General features: G+C 40.8%; 1 protein-coding gene across 2 annotated transcripts; it reads right to left on the bottom strand.

Annotated features, from left to right (window-relative positions):
- Positions 1–5310: 5310 nt before the first annotated feature.
- Positions 5311–16997, bottom strand: hs2st1b (heparan sulfate 2-O-sulfotransferase 1b). 2 transcript variants are annotated; one of them, XM_084066845.1, is made up of 7 exons: positions 16588–16997; positions 12627–12868; positions 10666–10751; positions 10054–10192; positions 9728–9825; positions 9071–9228; positions 5311–7428 (listed from the first exon to the last, which is right to left on the bottom strand). In XM_084066845.1, the coding sequence occupies exons 1-7, from the start codon at positions 16709–16711 to the stop codon at positions 7136–7138; spliced, it is 1140 nt and encodes a 379-aa protein (XP_083922971.1). In that variant the 5' UTR covers positions 16712–16997; the 3' UTR covers positions 5311–7135. The 2 variants fall into 2 exon arrangements, with proteins under 2 accessions (XP_083922971.1, XP_083922972.1); XM_084066846.1 differs by having other exon boundaries at positions 5311–7362.
- Positions 16998–17236: the final 239 nt, after the last annotated feature.

Here is a 17236-nt window from a genome sequence, read left to right as displayed (position 1 = left end):
AGAGGCAGGCAGGGAGGCAGGCAGGCAGGCAGGCAGGCAGGCAGGCAGACAGACAGACAGACAGACAGACAGACAGAGGAACATGGGTGAAATCATACCCTCTCCCCTTGGCAGAAGTAATGAAATCTAGGAGGACTGCTACCAAAATAAGCCCTGGATTTAGCGTACACTGCATTGCATTGGACGTGTAGTGCTTTACATTATTATCTGCAAACTTGCTGACTTACTGAAACGTTGTAAACCAGCTGTTTGAACGGAATTATTAGTGCAGCACATTTTAGAGGCTGAAAGGACAAATCTGCTCAGTTAATATGTTTTTTTTAATAACTGATATAGCACAAATATACTGTAGGCCTATTACAGATCTTATCAGGGTTCATTGATCTCTTGACTGATAGGCCCACTCATAATCAATAACATGCATTGACCTGTTGTCCATGTAATGCTTCTATTTGCTGGTGTTGTGGATTCTGGAATGTTCCAGTGGCACGCTACTAGACACCAAGTAATCTAGTATTTCATATGCTCATGGCCACAGCATATTATACATCTTTGATTCCATGCTGGTCTTCTACAAAGCTATATTGAGACAACACAATCGAGGCCTTTAGAGGCCCCCTACAATGACACACCAGATTTTGTTTTGGACAACTATAGCACTCTTTTTAAAAAGAAGAGAACAAATAAGTGACATTGACATCATTACAGTGTTATGCCAATCCATTTCAAAATGTGTTCCCCCTCCACTATAATGCCCAAATGTTGCATCCCTAGCAGTATGTTTTCCACCCTTGATACAATGCAAATCAGTGCAAATCAATATTTTATACAGAATATACAATATACACACACAATTTAGTCGTTATGCCAATTAATTCCTCCCACTGCTTGCACCCTACTGCTCACCTGCCATTGAGGAGCGCCCACTGTCTGGGAGGACTACAAAGCATAGACTGTAATAAGATATCGACACAGCTAGTCCCATTGGTTTGTACAGACCGTTTTGAAGTCACTTTTTCGGCGAATTGAAATGCGCCATCTTTGAACTTACGGTCCCGAAATGCTACCGGAAACGACTGCTATTGGCTGAAACCGCAGCGAGGGCGGGTCTTCACTCGGTAGAACCAGTAGAAATCCTAGAAACATAACCTACTTTATCATCAATTTTAAAATGAATGGGACCATAATTTACTAAACGCATATCATGATAATTTAAAAAAGACAGAAAAAAAGGCTGGCAATTGAAAACATAATGTGTATATGAAAATGTTTACTAAGGTAATAAAATCAAGTTTAAAGTCCGGCCAAAACCTCATTCACTTGTATTGACAGTATATTATATTGTGACCGGTAGAAGGTGAAATAGTGTCATCTTCCTTTGCTGATAATATATGCATTGTATGCTATTGAGAGGGAATCCATTCTGACAGGGATACAAATATTGTCAGAACTCTAGATCCATGCATTGTATGGAGGGGGGACATTCTGACAGTGATAATTACCGTGGCATGATACTTATCCAAAGGACCAAAAGGAGGTTTTTCTAAGTGTTGGGCTGGAGAGACAGTAGCATAAACAACAGTGGTATTGTCTGTCATTGACATGGACTGTGATAGGTTCACGTGCTCACCTCGTGGAATGTATCCCACAAAGAACGCCATGGTCGGAGGCAGGGGGTAAAAGGAGGAGGGGGGGACAGTTCTGCATTCAAGCGCTAATTAGAAAAATTAGATCTTCGAAAGGCACCGAGTGATCTAGGCCTTCAACCTACGTCTATGTACCGCTGTAACAGCACAAAGGCGAGGCAACAATGAGCGCCGAGGAGAGGGGATAAATAATTTAATCCATTATCTACTCTGCAAAGCTCATCAGCACTGCTCCACAATGGCCACGATTGAATTGCTGATTGCATTTCTCTCCTACCCTCCAGGAGAAAATGCCCAGGCTCCACTATGCACTCTCTGCCTGCCAGCGCCACCACCACGAGAGAGAGAGAGAGAGAGAGAGAGAGAGAGAGAGAGAGAGAGAGAGAGAGAGAGAGAGAGAGAGTAGTGTAGTGTGTCTTCTACCAAGGTCAAACTACAATACAGCAATCTAATTAAGAGTATCAGAGAGTTTCCTGTCCGGGGTCAACCTTCCTGTTGTGCTCACAGGCTTGTGATGTCTATTATGTTTGGAGTCATGTAGTGTAGCTACATGCAAATAATGGATATGGTCCTGATTAGATCTCTCTTCGTTTTACCCTAGTTCCCCCTGTCTATATTCCAGATTTCATTTCACAGTGTGTTAAGAAGCAGGATGGATTTGTTGTTCTCCTGTGGCATTTGGACAAGCTTGCTATCTGTCTGCACACAGCAAAAGTCCTGAGTGTTAATGTTACTGTGAGAGTGTAAAAATGACCCCCCCCCCCCCCCCCCCCCACACACACACACACACACACACACACACACACACACACACACACACACACACACACACACACACACACACACACACACACACACACACACACACACACACACACACACACACACACACACACACACACACACACACACACACACACACACCCCCAAGAGTCCAGGATTTTAGTTGTGTGTATGGTTGGATTATTGTCCTCTGCAAAGTACACAGGAACATCCTGAGTAACTAGAGTGTTACTCGGAGATGTACAAATGGAACCATATGGACCTGATGCAGCAGACAGAGTTAAATGAAAACTCAGGATTTCACTGTGTATGTCTCTCCACTTCATCAAGTATCAACGAGTGCTATCACATGGTTTTTGATAGCGATGGTTTCCCTTTTTGTTCCGTTCTCACCAGTGGTAATCTATCATCTGCCCCTGGCTGAAGTTTTTCTTGGCCCTGTGCCCCTCCTGACATGCTGGCTTCATTTTACCTTCCACTTCAGCGCAGTAGTAGTACATTTACATAAAACCCAGTGAAAGTAGTACACATAATGTTCCCCTTTGGCCAAGCGCTTTAAGGGCCCTGTCCACAGTCCCAGTGAGGGGACTCAAGCTGCCTCTGCTCTGCTCTGTTTGTTTTATGGAGCAATAGTGAAATCACTCTGAGGTCAGCGAGCTTCAGAAAGTGTGCTGGGTCTCTCATGGTCCACTGGAAAAAAGGGGGCCCAAAAAACAACCCAGAAGGTCATTTCTACCCAGTCCAGCCAGACTTAAATGAGGTCATTATTTTATGAGCAATTTCAGCAATAAGAGGATCACATGCTCTAGAATGGACTGTGATGGAGACATTTTTTTACATTTGTTAACCTCCTGGTCGATCTTTCTTAGAGACGCGGGCTTCAGTAATAGGCACATCATTTAAAAAGTCTAAAATGTCCCCGTTTACAATAAGGGACAATGTGGGAAGACCATTTACACGCCCTGAATTAATTTGAGTGGTGTCATTATACCAGAGAGTGGCACAAATTGTCCAAGACCAAGTGAAACTATTTATAGCTTCCACAAGGCCTGAGAGCCAATTGAGCCTAATGGTGTAATCTGTATTCTTAATGGTAATGCACTATTAGTTTGTTCCATTTGGCCTTGTACAGGTGCATTAACAGCGCTTTGGTGAGCAGTTTGAGCTGGCTGTCGCCCACACTGCTTTGGAGAGGAATTCAGTGGGACCAGGGCTCCCTCTAGTGGCTGATAGATGGGAACAGCATGACATAAATTAAACAAAAGCAGATAACAGCAATGAAAACTCAAACCACATTGAATTAAAATTAGGGCCGAAGTGAGTCATTTAGTTGACTTAATAACACTGTAAACACAGCACATAATAAATAAGACCTATTTAGTATGGCCTTGACAAATGGGTAAATAAAATGGGCCATAATACAATAAAACAAATCTGCAGAAAACTAAAATCTCACAGAAAAATTACAGCTACACTATCAAAACAAAATCCTGTGTTAATTTAACCCGAGAGCGTTCAAATGGCTGCTTAAAATAACAATGCAGGAAGCAACACTTGTGAAATATTCTGTTCCTAATTAACCTTCAAGCTCATCAGCCACAATCAATAAAGAGTGTGGGCTTTTTTTTTTTTTTTTAATTGAGAAGAAGTAATTATCAGACTGTATTCATCTAGTTAATGAAACAACGTTCCAATATGCCTGCAGCAAAACTGTTAATTGAGTTCTATTTTCTGAGACAGGCAGCCTCGTCTGGTGTCCACGGCCACACCGCGGCTAAGCCCCAATTGTACTTCGTCGTACTATGGTGGAACAAATACCAGATCTATAATCTTACAACGCGTTGCATCGGTGACGTGTTGCGAGCTTATAGATCTGGTATTTTTTCCAGTCCACGACGCAGATGGGTTGGGGGGCCCTTTTGTGGTGTGTCTCTGTGTGGGCACAGGGAAGCTGCCATGGACCGCTGGAGCGTGGTAGGCCCATGTCCCCACTGACACACACACACACACACACCCTCCTTCCCTGTCTATTCACCCATCAGAGAGGGGACAGGGGCTGGTAATAATGCTGTCCTCAGCACCGCCATCATTCCCATCCCCAATCTGTTATTTCACCGTTTCAGTGGTTAAGTACTCCCTGTTGAGTAAGATATACCGAGGCAATTATTCTGTAATTATGGAGTCAAAAGAAGAAGAATGGATTCAAGAGTCAGTTACTGGGCTCATGTAAATTATTGTACGAGCTCAATAGGGTTTTTCAGCCAGGAGTATACATAATTGATTTTTTTTCCCTCCGCCACACACGCGCACTCACTCACACACACACACGCACGCACGCACGCACACACGGACACGCACACAATATCCAGTTCATGCTAAACATCTGTCTGTCCAAATAGTTTTGCTGTGTGTGTTGTCATTCTGTTCAAACCAAGGAGCCCACTTTCTGTAAAATTAGAGGAAACAAGGCTGAAGTATAAGCCAAATTGGACATGGTAGAGTATGTTAATACAATATAACTTGGGGTGGTTATATTTTGTCTCCTTGCTCTTCTCTTGAGACATTTAAATTGTGTCAAAGGTCATGTCTAACCTAGACACAGGAACGGACACAAATTTGTAGCTGATGGTCAAGAATCAATTTATCCCCTGAGCAAGCAGGCCGGCTCTAATAGCTCAATGGTAAAAAAATAAATAATAATCAGCAAGTAGCAGCAGCAAGTAGGAAACCAGGTTCAAATTCGGGGTAGAAGAGGAAAGTTACATAGTGCTGCTTTAAACACTGGTCCTAACAAATGTAATAATAAAACATGCTACTGCAATTATATGGACACAACAGTTGTCTGTATAGTGTATGCAATGAAATGAATAAATACAAAATGTCACTTGCAGTTCAGTGTTTATGGTCAAGTCAGTTGGATAGAATGAAAAACATGATTGGGAAAGAAAACAGTAATTGATGCCAAGAGAATACGGATACAAAAAGAGAAGCATTTTTCTCTCTAAAGCGATGTATACTTTTGTCTGACAAATCAGCAACAAAAATTGCTGATCTACAAGCTCTCTACATGTTGTGAGCTTGTAGATCTGCTATTACCTGTATTTAATGAACATTTTTGAAAATTATGGATGCTAATGTTAATGTATTTAACGTATCAAACGTAAACATGAAACCGTTTACAATTCCCAAAAGGAAAAGCATGAATTGTATTCAGTTCGACCAGAAGCAGGGATAAAACATATCCTGACCGGTGATGCAAATTAATCACCAGAGGAGGTATTCAACCCTGATAAAATGTACCTGCATTAGGTTTCCTACATGTTGTGACTTATGATGAAGGCACTATCATGTCTAATTCCCACTTTCGTCTTTCTCAGCTTAACAGACCCTTACCCTGTGACCAAATATGGAATTAAATCAAAACTCACAAATGTCTCATAATCTGACAAACCCTGTATTCAAACATCCAATGCATTCGTGATCAAATAATTCGGTTTGTTTTAAAATATTTTACCTGATAAAAGATCTAGCACCGAAACATGGCAATACATATTTTATATGATTGCAAGTTACAGTGTGCAGGATTGTTTTGTTTGCAATGTTTTAAGATATTAAAAATAAAAAAGTAGCAATAATAACAAAAAGAAACAATTATGTTATACAAAAGATACTGAAGGATGCACAAATTGCTCTGTGTTAAAATACTGATAATATGCATCTTAAAAAGTGAGAATATCTCTGTGGGATACAAAATGACATATCTTTCATGTCACACACCAAAGGATGTGACATGTATTCCATTTCTTTCTCTAGTATTTTGGTCCAATGTATTGAAGGTAAATAAAGTATACAGCTCTGCTGTTCCTCTTCTGGACTATGACCATGTATTCCATAGTCTGTAAACATTGCATCTAAACTGTACAAATAATGCTGAAAACAAGATGATACAAAGTGCTTCCTCAAGTCAACATAGTTCAAATTGTCCAACAACACGTTCCCTTTCACAAGTGATAGGAGCAGACCTGGGCAAAAACCCATCTGAATGTGGTTTTGTAATATTTGAAATAATCCAGGTTAAATCTCCAAATTGAACATCATTTTTAAACACAAGATAAATGAAGCGATACTTGATTCACTTTGTGTTACAGGTTAAAATGTGCTATTTTACCCAGGTCTGAATAGAAACATCCCAGCAGCTGCACCAGACATGCAATATCCAACTTCTACAAATATTTTCTTTAGAATTCAATTGGGCTCATGTCAGTGTATCAATTCCCAAATCCATTATCATGCCATTATGTCATCATAGGAAATCTCTGTTCAGTGTCGCATCCAAAAGGCCACAATGCAATACTTTTCATTGAGGACCAGAGTCTGATGTTCATTAGGTCTCCACTACACCAGGGGTCTTTTGAGGCTTCGGGAGAAGTGTTCTGCTTGAGGGCCAATGATCCCAGCAAAGATTGCCCCGAAATGAACATGACCAGGAATCCTTTCCCTCTTCCTCCAGTGTGTATGACTGCGTCTAGTCTTTACACGGTCCATGTGAGGCTTATGCCAAAAACAGCAGGTCTACAAGGCTTAAGCTCACAATGCATCACGACACATGAGCTTTTAGATCTGCTATTTTCGGCGGGCGACACTGACGTGCAACAACGATAAATCAGGCCTTAGGCCACATCACAGTTTTTTTCCCCGGCCTCTCCTTAGTTGACTTTGGGGTAGATCTTTTCATAGAAGAAGCTCTGTGCCAGAACGTAGAGTTCTCCGTCCTTTTCCCTGACAGCGTGGGCACGGACAAATTGGAACTGCTCCAGTGCAAACTCATAAAATTCATTTTCCATTTTCCAGATGTCAGACTGCTGCAGCTTGGCTATCGACTCTTTGGCGGGGGGCTTCTTTTCGGTGGTCTTCCGAAGGTGGGACTTCTTCCCTGGGACAACACACAGCATAATGTGTATAATGAGTCTGTGACTGTCAGGGAGGCGATGTCTCGGTACTGCAGATTGGCAGGATAGGGTAAATAGGTAATAAAAGTAATAAGTCATAAGTTGTGTTGCAATGTTACTTTATATGTAATGTGTTATATTAGTTTTGGGTTAGCCTTCAAAAAACACCCTAAAATTAAGTGTAAAAAGACTAATTACGTGTTCACACTGGCAGATAAAAAGCTACAGTCTACCATTCATTTTCAATGGAAGCGACATGAAGATACAAAGCTACATCCAACATTTGTAGCTGCTACAAAAGTGACAACAGATACAAAGCTACAAATCCAAGTTTAATTGGCTTCAACTTCAGCTACAAAACCACAAAGTGTTGTTTAACCATTTACACTCACCTTTGCTCTCCACACAATTCCTGCTTGTTATGGGGGGGAAATATGTTTTTCCGTCTGCTAGTTCCGTGTTCTTTTCAACCGCCAGGCTTTATTTTCCTTTATATTTTTCTTTCTTGCTGATGCACGCTTGGTGACGTCAATGAGCTCATTACACGACAATTAAACAGCAACTCTGCAACAGATATGCTGCTTTGCATTTTTGTATCTGCCAGTGTGTTTAAGCACAATGTTGAAGTAAGAAATACATTTCTTTCTTTCTTTCATCACTTCCAATCTCATTTGTTTATCCTGTATCCTGTATGGGTTGGGATACTATACAGATGGTGATACCATAAAATGGTATCCTGACAAAGTTTTATTTTCTGTTTACTAAAGAGCTGGATAGATGGGGAGACTCATGTTACTGAACAAACACTATATAGCAATGATTGCTGATCGGAATATAGAGATATTTTAACTTATCTTAACAAAAATACCACTTTAATGTACTGCTCTTTTAGCAGCCTGAAGTCATGATGAAACACAAACAACTCAGAAGTTACAGCACCCTCTATTGGTGAACGGAGTATATTGTGAAGAATCAAGTGAATGGTCATTACATTGTCATTAGTGTGAATGAATGTTTAGTTTCTGATAGTAATGTGTTAAAAATAACTAATAATATTGCCTAATTTGTAAAAACACTGCATCATAAAAAACACTGCATCATATTTCTTTGTAACTCATAAAAGTACCATTACATAATGTGTAACAGCTGGACATGACAGGTAACAGACCCATACTGTGCTTGCACCAGTGGTTCTCATAGTGGGGGTCCAGGGACCCCCCAGGGGTCTTTGAAGGGGTTCCAGGGGGTCCCCAGCTAAATTATTGATAGTTTGGTCCCTTACAGGTCTGTAAGTCAGAGAGCGTACAAAGGGAACCAAATTTGTTCCCATTTGTACACTCTCAGGGTTATGGGGGACCGTGGTCTAATGCAATGTTTCCCAAACACTGGGTTGGGACCCATGTTTGGGTCGCAGACCCATTTGTATCGGTCACAAGTAAATATCCCTTATTTTTTTCATTAAAAAAAGAAAATCATTTATTTAAATACATACATTCATTAAAAAAATTGCAGATCTACAAGCTCACAACGCGTCACATAGCGATGCGTTGTGAGCTTGTAGATCTGCGATTTTCACTAGTTTGGGTCCCAGGGACTCGAGCTAAAAAGTTTGGGAACCACTGGCCGAAGGCACACCAGACCGGGGGTCCTTGAAATGACAAGGTATGAGAACCACTGCAGTAGACACTGTACCTGATCGGTAGAGCTCCGTGGCTCCTTTGAAGAAGCGAGGAAGTGCTGCCTCCAGTATCATGATGAAGTCCTCCAACTCCTCAGTCACTCCAACCAACAAGTACTCATTCATCAGATTATACTTGGCCTGCTCCAGCGCCCATCTGCTGCCCACGTTCCTACATCACAAAGCAGCATTGTACACTTAAAGGCCCATAAACATCTGAATGTTATGTACATGTTCAGAGCGCAAGTGGCTACTGCACCTTGCGGATATGTAATGTTTGCATCCGTAAGCTTGCAGAAAATTAGCACAAAGACAGACAAAATGAAGGCAAGAAGTATCTGCACATGTATTTAATGTCAAGTATAAATGGGCTTTAACTCAGCATAAAGAGATACAACGAGGAATGACCATAAGCAGGGAGATTGTTGAACAAGCAAGCGCTTTTAACACTTAAACCCTATACTTTGTTCACCCGGGTCCCCCAAGGTTCTATGCTTGGTCTGCTCGTTTTTCCACAATGTAGATCAAGTCTCTTTGCTGAAAATAGCCCCGAAACACTATATCTGCTATTTTTGCAGAATGTTGACCGCCGAATAGGGACACTAGGGTTCATGTGGTTAAAGGACCTTCCAGTGCAGTAGGACAGTGAGTGGTTCTGGACAGATACTCACCAGCACTCTGAATGGTGGCCACAGATGAAGGGAATCTGAAGCCAGAGCTTTTCAGGGGCACAGTCAGAACCACCTGAAGCCACACACTCATCAAACGTCTGAAACACAAAAATAAACACTCTATTTCAATGTGCTGCACGGTGTTTATGGAACTATGTTATGTAGACCGCATCAGTACAGCTGGCTTTGAAAGAAATTACATTCATTATTATTTTATTTTTTTTAATTACAGTGTGTGATGTTTTGTGATACTGTTGATGTGGATCAAAATAAACAATCAAAATCTAATTAAGCATCCGTCAAAAATGTGAGCTAAGAGTAAAGACCTTTTTGTCACCCTGTTTCCTTCGTCGGAGGCCGGGCCTGTAGTCGTCTCCAAATCGCAGGAAGTAGTAGTATGACACCAGGCGCTCTATTGGATCCCGTACCACGTTTATGTACATGGGCTTACCCTTCACCCCATACCTAAAAAAAGACAAATGAGTCATTACTGTTACGTTGCCATCGAGTGGATCAGGTGTATAACAACAGTGGTCTCCTGGTTCATCTACCCCACAGTGGAACTAATGAAGACTGTGTGATATTTAGCTATGTCAATGTTATGTCATGTTATGCTACACTGTGGCTTGGGGTGGCAGAAGAGCCAAGGTTGCCGTTGTACCGCAGTGCACCTGATAATCGTTTCACCATCAGCGACAGAGGTGTCTGCCATCTGAGAAGAATGAGACTTCTCACAGAAGAGCCTAGCGACCACCATCAGGGTAATTACCCCTGACCGTTTAAATGATAATATCAAGCAGAGAGTGGGCTGGCAACAGTGTTTATCGACAGCAAAAACACACATTAGGAATCAACACCGGACCGGTTTTATCTGCCTCGCTAAGTGCTTGTAACCAATTTGGATATTAACAGCATTACAAGGAAATGAAGGGCCTCACTTTGAGAAGTCCAGATAAGCCACATGGCCGTGGTAGAAGCCTGGCTTCATCTCTCTCCAGGAGGTGACGTTCCTGACAAACCGCACCTGGAGACAAAGATAATGGAAACTAATTAGGTTGCTGCAGGGAAACAATTCCAAGTCAGTACGGGTAAAAGTACTGGAACTGATTGTATAAAGGTTTCTTTTACCTGGATGCATGCAAGTGAGAATGAAGTATAGACTGCTGAACTATTGTTTCTGAACAATTTGTTTGCATTTTGTTTTTTAACCTGCCGTCACTATTTTGGACATGTCAATATAGGTGAAAAGTTTCAAAATAATTTTAAAATAAAAGTGAAAAAGTTTTAAAAAATCTAAGAAGAATATATATTTTTTACATACCAAAAACAGCGGAGCTACAAACTTGTAGATCAGCTATTTTTGCTATTTGTCATACGACAAAGTATATAGGGCTTAAGTGGTTAATACATGTATGGAAAGGTTATTCACCAGTCCATGTCTTCATACTGATTATGTAACTGAATTTCCATGAAGCTTCAATTGGATGAAAAATGAAAGCAAGACTTTCTATTTTATAATTTGGGTGTATTTAAATTGGAATTATAAATTCAGATTGAAAATCCTATCATTCGTGTGTGTGTGTGTGTGTGTGTGTGTGTGTGTGTGTGTGTGTGTGTGTGTGTGTGTGTGTGTGTGTGTGTGTGTGTGTGTGTGTGTGTGTGTGTGTGTGTGTTTAAATAGTACTGGGGAGTCTGCATTAGCTGTTTTAGGCACAAGTCTGCACTATCTTTCAATCAGAAATATAACAAAAGGTCCCAAATTCAAATCACTAACAATATGCTTTCGTAACAAACAATAGGCCTATATCTAACAGACCGCCTCAACCAATTGCTCTTTGCTCTCTCTGACAAGCACTCCGCTGCTCCAGAGATAAGATTTTTTTAAAGACACATTTTAACCAACTTCCACAAATTTTTCGTCAAGCTGAAGGAAAGAATGGAACATAACACAGAGCATATTTGAATTCTCCTGTAGCTAAATGAGCGCAGCTTTGACAATATAGCATATTACTATTGCCTCAAACCGCATGCCAGTGGACCTTGTATCATGTACAAAAGAAAGAGTGTTTTCCAAGAAGGAGGAGATTGATGTGAGATGGCAGACAGGATATTACCTGGCACTAGCAGCCAAAAATAACACTAGCATAGCTGCAGGGCTTTTACACCATGTGTCCTCCTAAGTCATGTTGACAAGAATACAAATACACAGAGAGCAACGGTTCAACGATGTGTGCCAGTCAGTGAGTGGCATGTATATTGTCTGTGGCTTTGACAGGATGGGTAGGGTCTGAAAACCATGTTTTCTTTAATGCTTGCCAACACCTGCACCAAAGTTGCTGTTCCTCGTGCTCCTAAGGAATTTCCTCCATTAACTTACCCAAAGGCAAGGACAATCTTATTAACACACCCAGTGGACTTTGATTCCCACTAAACATTTCCCCCCAAAATAGTTTCTAGATCAAAGAGCTGACTGAGTGGCGCGTATACAGAATGTGAAGGGAGGAGAGTTCAAGGTGAGGGGAATGCTCATTAAAAATAAATTATTTTGCTCAACCTTACATAAATATGTAGACGAAGACTGCTTGAAATCCATATACTGTCACATTCTCTGTTGTTTCAATTCATAGTTCATTTAAACTCTACTGTTTTTATTTTAAAGTCTAAAACAGAGATTTGACTGTCAAACGGACTATTCACATTTACATTTGTGGATCAAATTAGATTTGGTAGAGTTTGACTATGAATTAATGTTTTTAAATGCAAATTTTGATTCATTGCAATCAATCAATAGAGCTCGTCTTTGAATCCGAAGGTGCTGAGTTTGATTCTGAGCACCGCCAAATCAGCGTATGAGTAGCACAGCTTGGGTAACAAAGACATGTGTATTTGGTTGTATTACCTGATCTTGTAAAGACATGACAGGGTTGTTTTTGGTTGTGTTGATGTGCAGGACGTGGAAGTGGTTCTTCCCACACAGGTCATAGGCTATGTTAGTGAAGGAGGTGCTGGCAGTCTTGGGCACCCGGTTATAGATTATGACAACATCGTCTTCTGCGGCCAGGGGCGACGGCGACTCTTTCCCACCGTCTTCTATGCGTCTCTGTTCCACTTCAGCCACCTCGTGTCTGGCAATGGTTTGTTCTAGGAAAGGAGATGCTGAACGTTAATGGCAACACCGAGGAGTACAGTGTGTTAACCCTTCAATTATATGGAGTCTGTTACAATGCATTATAGTCTAATTATCCTATAAGTGGTCATAGGGTGCTTTAAGTAAAGTAATGACATTCCTGGAGGTGTAGGCAGAAATATTTTGTGTTGTGCTTGCATAGATTTTTTTTCACTTCACTTGATACTTTAGATGTGACCAAAGCTAAAGTCGTTTGCTTTGTGTTATGAGTACTTGTGAGTGCATACACACATACACACACACACACACACACACACATATATACATAAATAATGAATCACATGTTGCTTATTCCCACTTTGGACTAGCCCTCCTAACGCCGTGTCACGCAAGTTCCAGTCATGTATGGAACCATTTGAAGCCATACGTAGGCGTCTCCCCGCAGCTTGGGTGTGTCGTGTGAATGCTGCCTGAATGTCTCAGTAATTACGGGTTCAATCTTTGTTACGACGAGCACAAAGAACAAACCTGAAAATAGTAGATGGGGGCTGTGGGTCGTGTCTGGCTCATCACACAAATGAGGGTATCATGTTAGCATGCCTTAATTAGCTAAACAGCCCTGCTTCTTCACAAAGAGATAGCACATTTGCAGGTGATTAAGCCTTTGATGATAATATTCAGGAGAAGAGGCTTAATTACAAGTGTTCTTTCCACTTCTTTTTCCCCGCTACTGCCACTCTAATGGGGGCCAATTACAGTTATGGGCTTGTTGAGTGGATGTTGGTGTGACTGGATCACAGGGCAGGCTCCTGACTGTATAAGAAGTCCATGTTGAGAGCAGAAACCTCAAACGGACATGGGTGGCAGAAGAGTTCATGACAATAGGATGCAAGTTGGACTAGAAAATGGTTAAGATGTTGATGTCAAATGTAAAGTGCAATAACATTTACTCCAAATCATCAAGATTAATAATTATGATGACACAAGTTATCAAAATTATCATTTTAGCTATGAACGATTGGGTTGATTGCACACCTATGATGTATGTTGTATTTAGAGTTTGCTGATAGTCACACAAAGATTCATGGTGTTATGTGAAGCGTGCTTGTTTTGTGAGAATCCTCGGCCACCACCACACCCAGTTTTGGGCAACCTATGTGAAAAGTTAATACGTTCTTCCTTGCCCCAAATAAAAGGTAATTGTGTATGGGTGAAGACATCCATTCATGTCACAAACAAACTTAATTCTCATTTCACTACAGACAAAGAGCAGATCACACTTAAAGGAATAGCCAATTGTGATTGAATGTGTCGATCGATGTTAAAACTTTTTGATTACATGCAATGCTGTGTTCACTACAGTGCCAGGCTACTACAGTGCACCCTCAGAGCAAATGATCGATATGTTTATGTTCACTTCAAATTATGAATTAATTACAACGTATCTGGCGGCGATGCATTTTCACATTGACGCCATGCAGATGCTGCAGAGTTGGCCAATAGCCAATTTAGAATGGGCCGCCCCACCCCGTCCATAAAGTTTGCCAACTTGGAAGGTTTTCAGCTATTACTTTCAATGGTGTGATCTGTGATGTCACATTCTCTTTCTACAGACCGGAAAACATAATAGGACACACTGCAATGCACTGTGAGCTTGTAACTCTGTTATGCAAGCTATTTTAGAAAGTTTGTGGATTTTGTTTTTTAAATAAATAAAACAAAAATGTAAATGTAAATGTAAAATTATTGGCCCATAACATGCCCAAAATAGGGACACCAAGTGGTTAAAATATATATGTATAGAATTTGCCTCTATATTAGGAAATGAGAGTGCATAAAATACTGATAAAAGTCAATTACAATACTGTTTACGCTATTGGAGTTTACAAAATAATTACAAAATGTGTATAGTTGTATATTGCAATAATATGGTGAAACTGGACTTGTCTCCTGACACTCCAGTGACTGTGCCTCGGCACACCGTTGGGTACCACTGCTTTACGCTGATGTTTTGTGGTGTGATGTGCAAAACATACATCTCAGGAACATCTAATGCTTGTTGCAGCATCTCACACAACCTCACAAAAGGTGGGCCAGGTATTTAAGGCTGGGCATTATGAGAGTAGATATTGTGATATAGCATTAAGTGACGTATTTTCCTGCTTTTAAAGTCTGCATTACAGTAATGTGACTTATTTGCCTTTGCCCACTTACTGTAGTAGATTATAAATTACTGAATGTAATAACTGAATCTCATTGCGTTAATATTGTGTGAAAGCACTAATAGTCATCCCCACAATATCGCTGGAGAAAAATAGTGTGATATTTGATGTTGTCCATATTTCCCAGCCCTAACTGGTATTGTTCATGAACAGATCATAACATCACCCATTGGAACTCCTCCTAAACTAATTCCAGTAAAGAAAATAGACAAACTCCATCCTAATGGAACAAAGTAGTGAGCATCTGGACATTCAACTTCATGGCTTTTAAATAACTGCAAAATCAGCACGCATGATATTAGTTAATTGATGCTAGGGAAGGAATTGGTTGTCAAATAATTATGTCCCCCAAAATGTTTGACATACAATCCATGAGCCAGGTATGTGAGCACCAGACAGCAGCTCTGATGATTACTTTGTGCGTAGAACACAACAAGGCACTGATTCTTCCTTTCTTTCTTTTTGTAAACATCAACAACAGTGATCAAGGCTAGCACGTTCTTGTAAAATTCAATAATTTCAGGAAAGCAGAAGGTTAAGCAAGTGACTAAACATATGGTCGAGAGTAGCCTTTAGATCAAGACTATCGTAGATGTATTTAGCCTAATCGATTTGGGCATTTGTTATCTACGAGTCTCAGCGACCACCACCCAGAGTGCCCTGGACTTTCACCAATAAAGCCCGTACTTCTCCGTACATGTACAAATGCAAATTTAAGGTGCTTACCCGGTTGGCCCAAATGTTAACTCGCGGACCGGAGTCTTTGTGCAATGTATTAGTCCATATTTTTCAATAGATATGTATTTTAATCCCGTCTATGGCCAAACGTCATTTCCCCCCCTCGTTTACTTCTTGTTTACATTGAGTGTAATTCCGGCTTTCACCGGATGCGCCCGTCACTAGCGCCCCGTCACTAACGCCCATTGGGAACTTCCGACAGAATCGGCCACAGACGGGATTGAAACACTTCTTTATTGAAAAATACGGACTAATACAAATACATTGCACAAAGACTCCGGTCCGCTAGTTAACATTTCGGGCAACCAGGTAAGCATTCTTCATGTTTTGTACGTGTACGGAGAAGTACGGGCTTTACTGGTGAAAGTCCAGGGCACTCTGGGGGGGTCGCTAAAGACTCGTAGATGCCAAAGAATGTAAAAATCGATAAAATCACGATGTCACAGCGCGATGCATCGTGAGCTTGTAGATTGCCATTTTCCCCCAAAAAAATGGGGGGGGGGGACTTGTGAAATGGGACATTCTGCATAATGAGTACTTTTACTTCTGGTACATGAAGTACATTTTTATGCCAATACTTTTGTACTCAATTAATATTTTTACTTTTACTCAAATAATGTTTTTATGTCTACATTGCAGTATTGATACTTTTACTTAAAATTATTTTTCCACCACTGACATCAACTAATTTTAGGAAGGATAAGGAACCATCGTTTGTTTACCAACACCCCCCTACCAGGCTATCTGTTGCTGCCTGGTGGTTGTCATCTTACCTAGTTTGTCTCTGGACTCCTCCAGTTTATGGATCTGGTTCTCGATTAGAAACATCGCCACTCCAAATGCCAACACAGCCAGAAGCTGAAACTTGTGTGGCATCATGATCCTTAAAATCCCCATCAAACAAACAGACGAAAAGTCATTACCGCGAATCTAGTCCAACAGCGATCGGAGTTCTGCTTGTTGAAACCCCAGATTAGCAAGAGAGCTGCTAGCTATCGGCTAAACTCAATTATTGGCAATTCCTTCCGATCCACGTTGCAGGAAGAAGCTCCACTACCGATCCCTGCTACCCTGGTGATTGTATTGTATCATGATGATAGTTTACTGTGCAAGAAGGATACATGTAGAGTGTAGACATCTTTCACTTAGACACCAGAGTGGCCATAACCGTGTACGTATGGCAATCAGCGTTGCCAGGTTTTGCGAGAGAAACAAGCAACCAGCTCTATGAAAACAAGCCCAAAAGCGAGCCCATCGCCCTTTAAACATAATACGTTGGTTATTTGAAAATAGCCGATCTGTAAGTTCACAACGCGTCGTGATGCAACGCGTTGTGAGCTTGTAGATTTGCATTTTTTTTTAAAGTTTCAAATTTTGAACAATGTTCAAATTTGAAACTTTCTTTTTTCAATGTTTTGAAAC

The sequence above is a fragment of the Gymnoscopelus microlampas genome, assembly GCF_963454915.1.
Source record: "Gymnoscopelus microlampas genome assembly, chromosome: 9".
Lineage (NCBI taxonomy): Eukaryota > Metazoa > Chordata > Actinopteri > Myctophiformes > Myctophidae > Gymnoscopelus > Gymnoscopelus microlampas.
This window is presented reverse-complemented; position numbering and strand designations above follow the sequence as displayed.

Coding starts and splice junctions, on each gene's coding strand:
- hs2st1b (XM_084066845.1), bottom strand. CDS start 16,711: ATGGGGATTTTAAGGATCATGATGCCACACAAGTTTCAGCTTCTGGCT. Junction 9,826..10,053: donor GGAAACAGGGTGACAAAAAG/GTCTTTACTCTT, acceptor TTTGTGTTTCAG/ACGTTTGATGAGTGTGTGGC. Junction 9,229..9,727: donor GGCCACCATTCAGAGTGCTG/GTGAGTATCTGT, acceptor TTTGTGATGTAG/GAACGTGGGCAGCAGATGGG.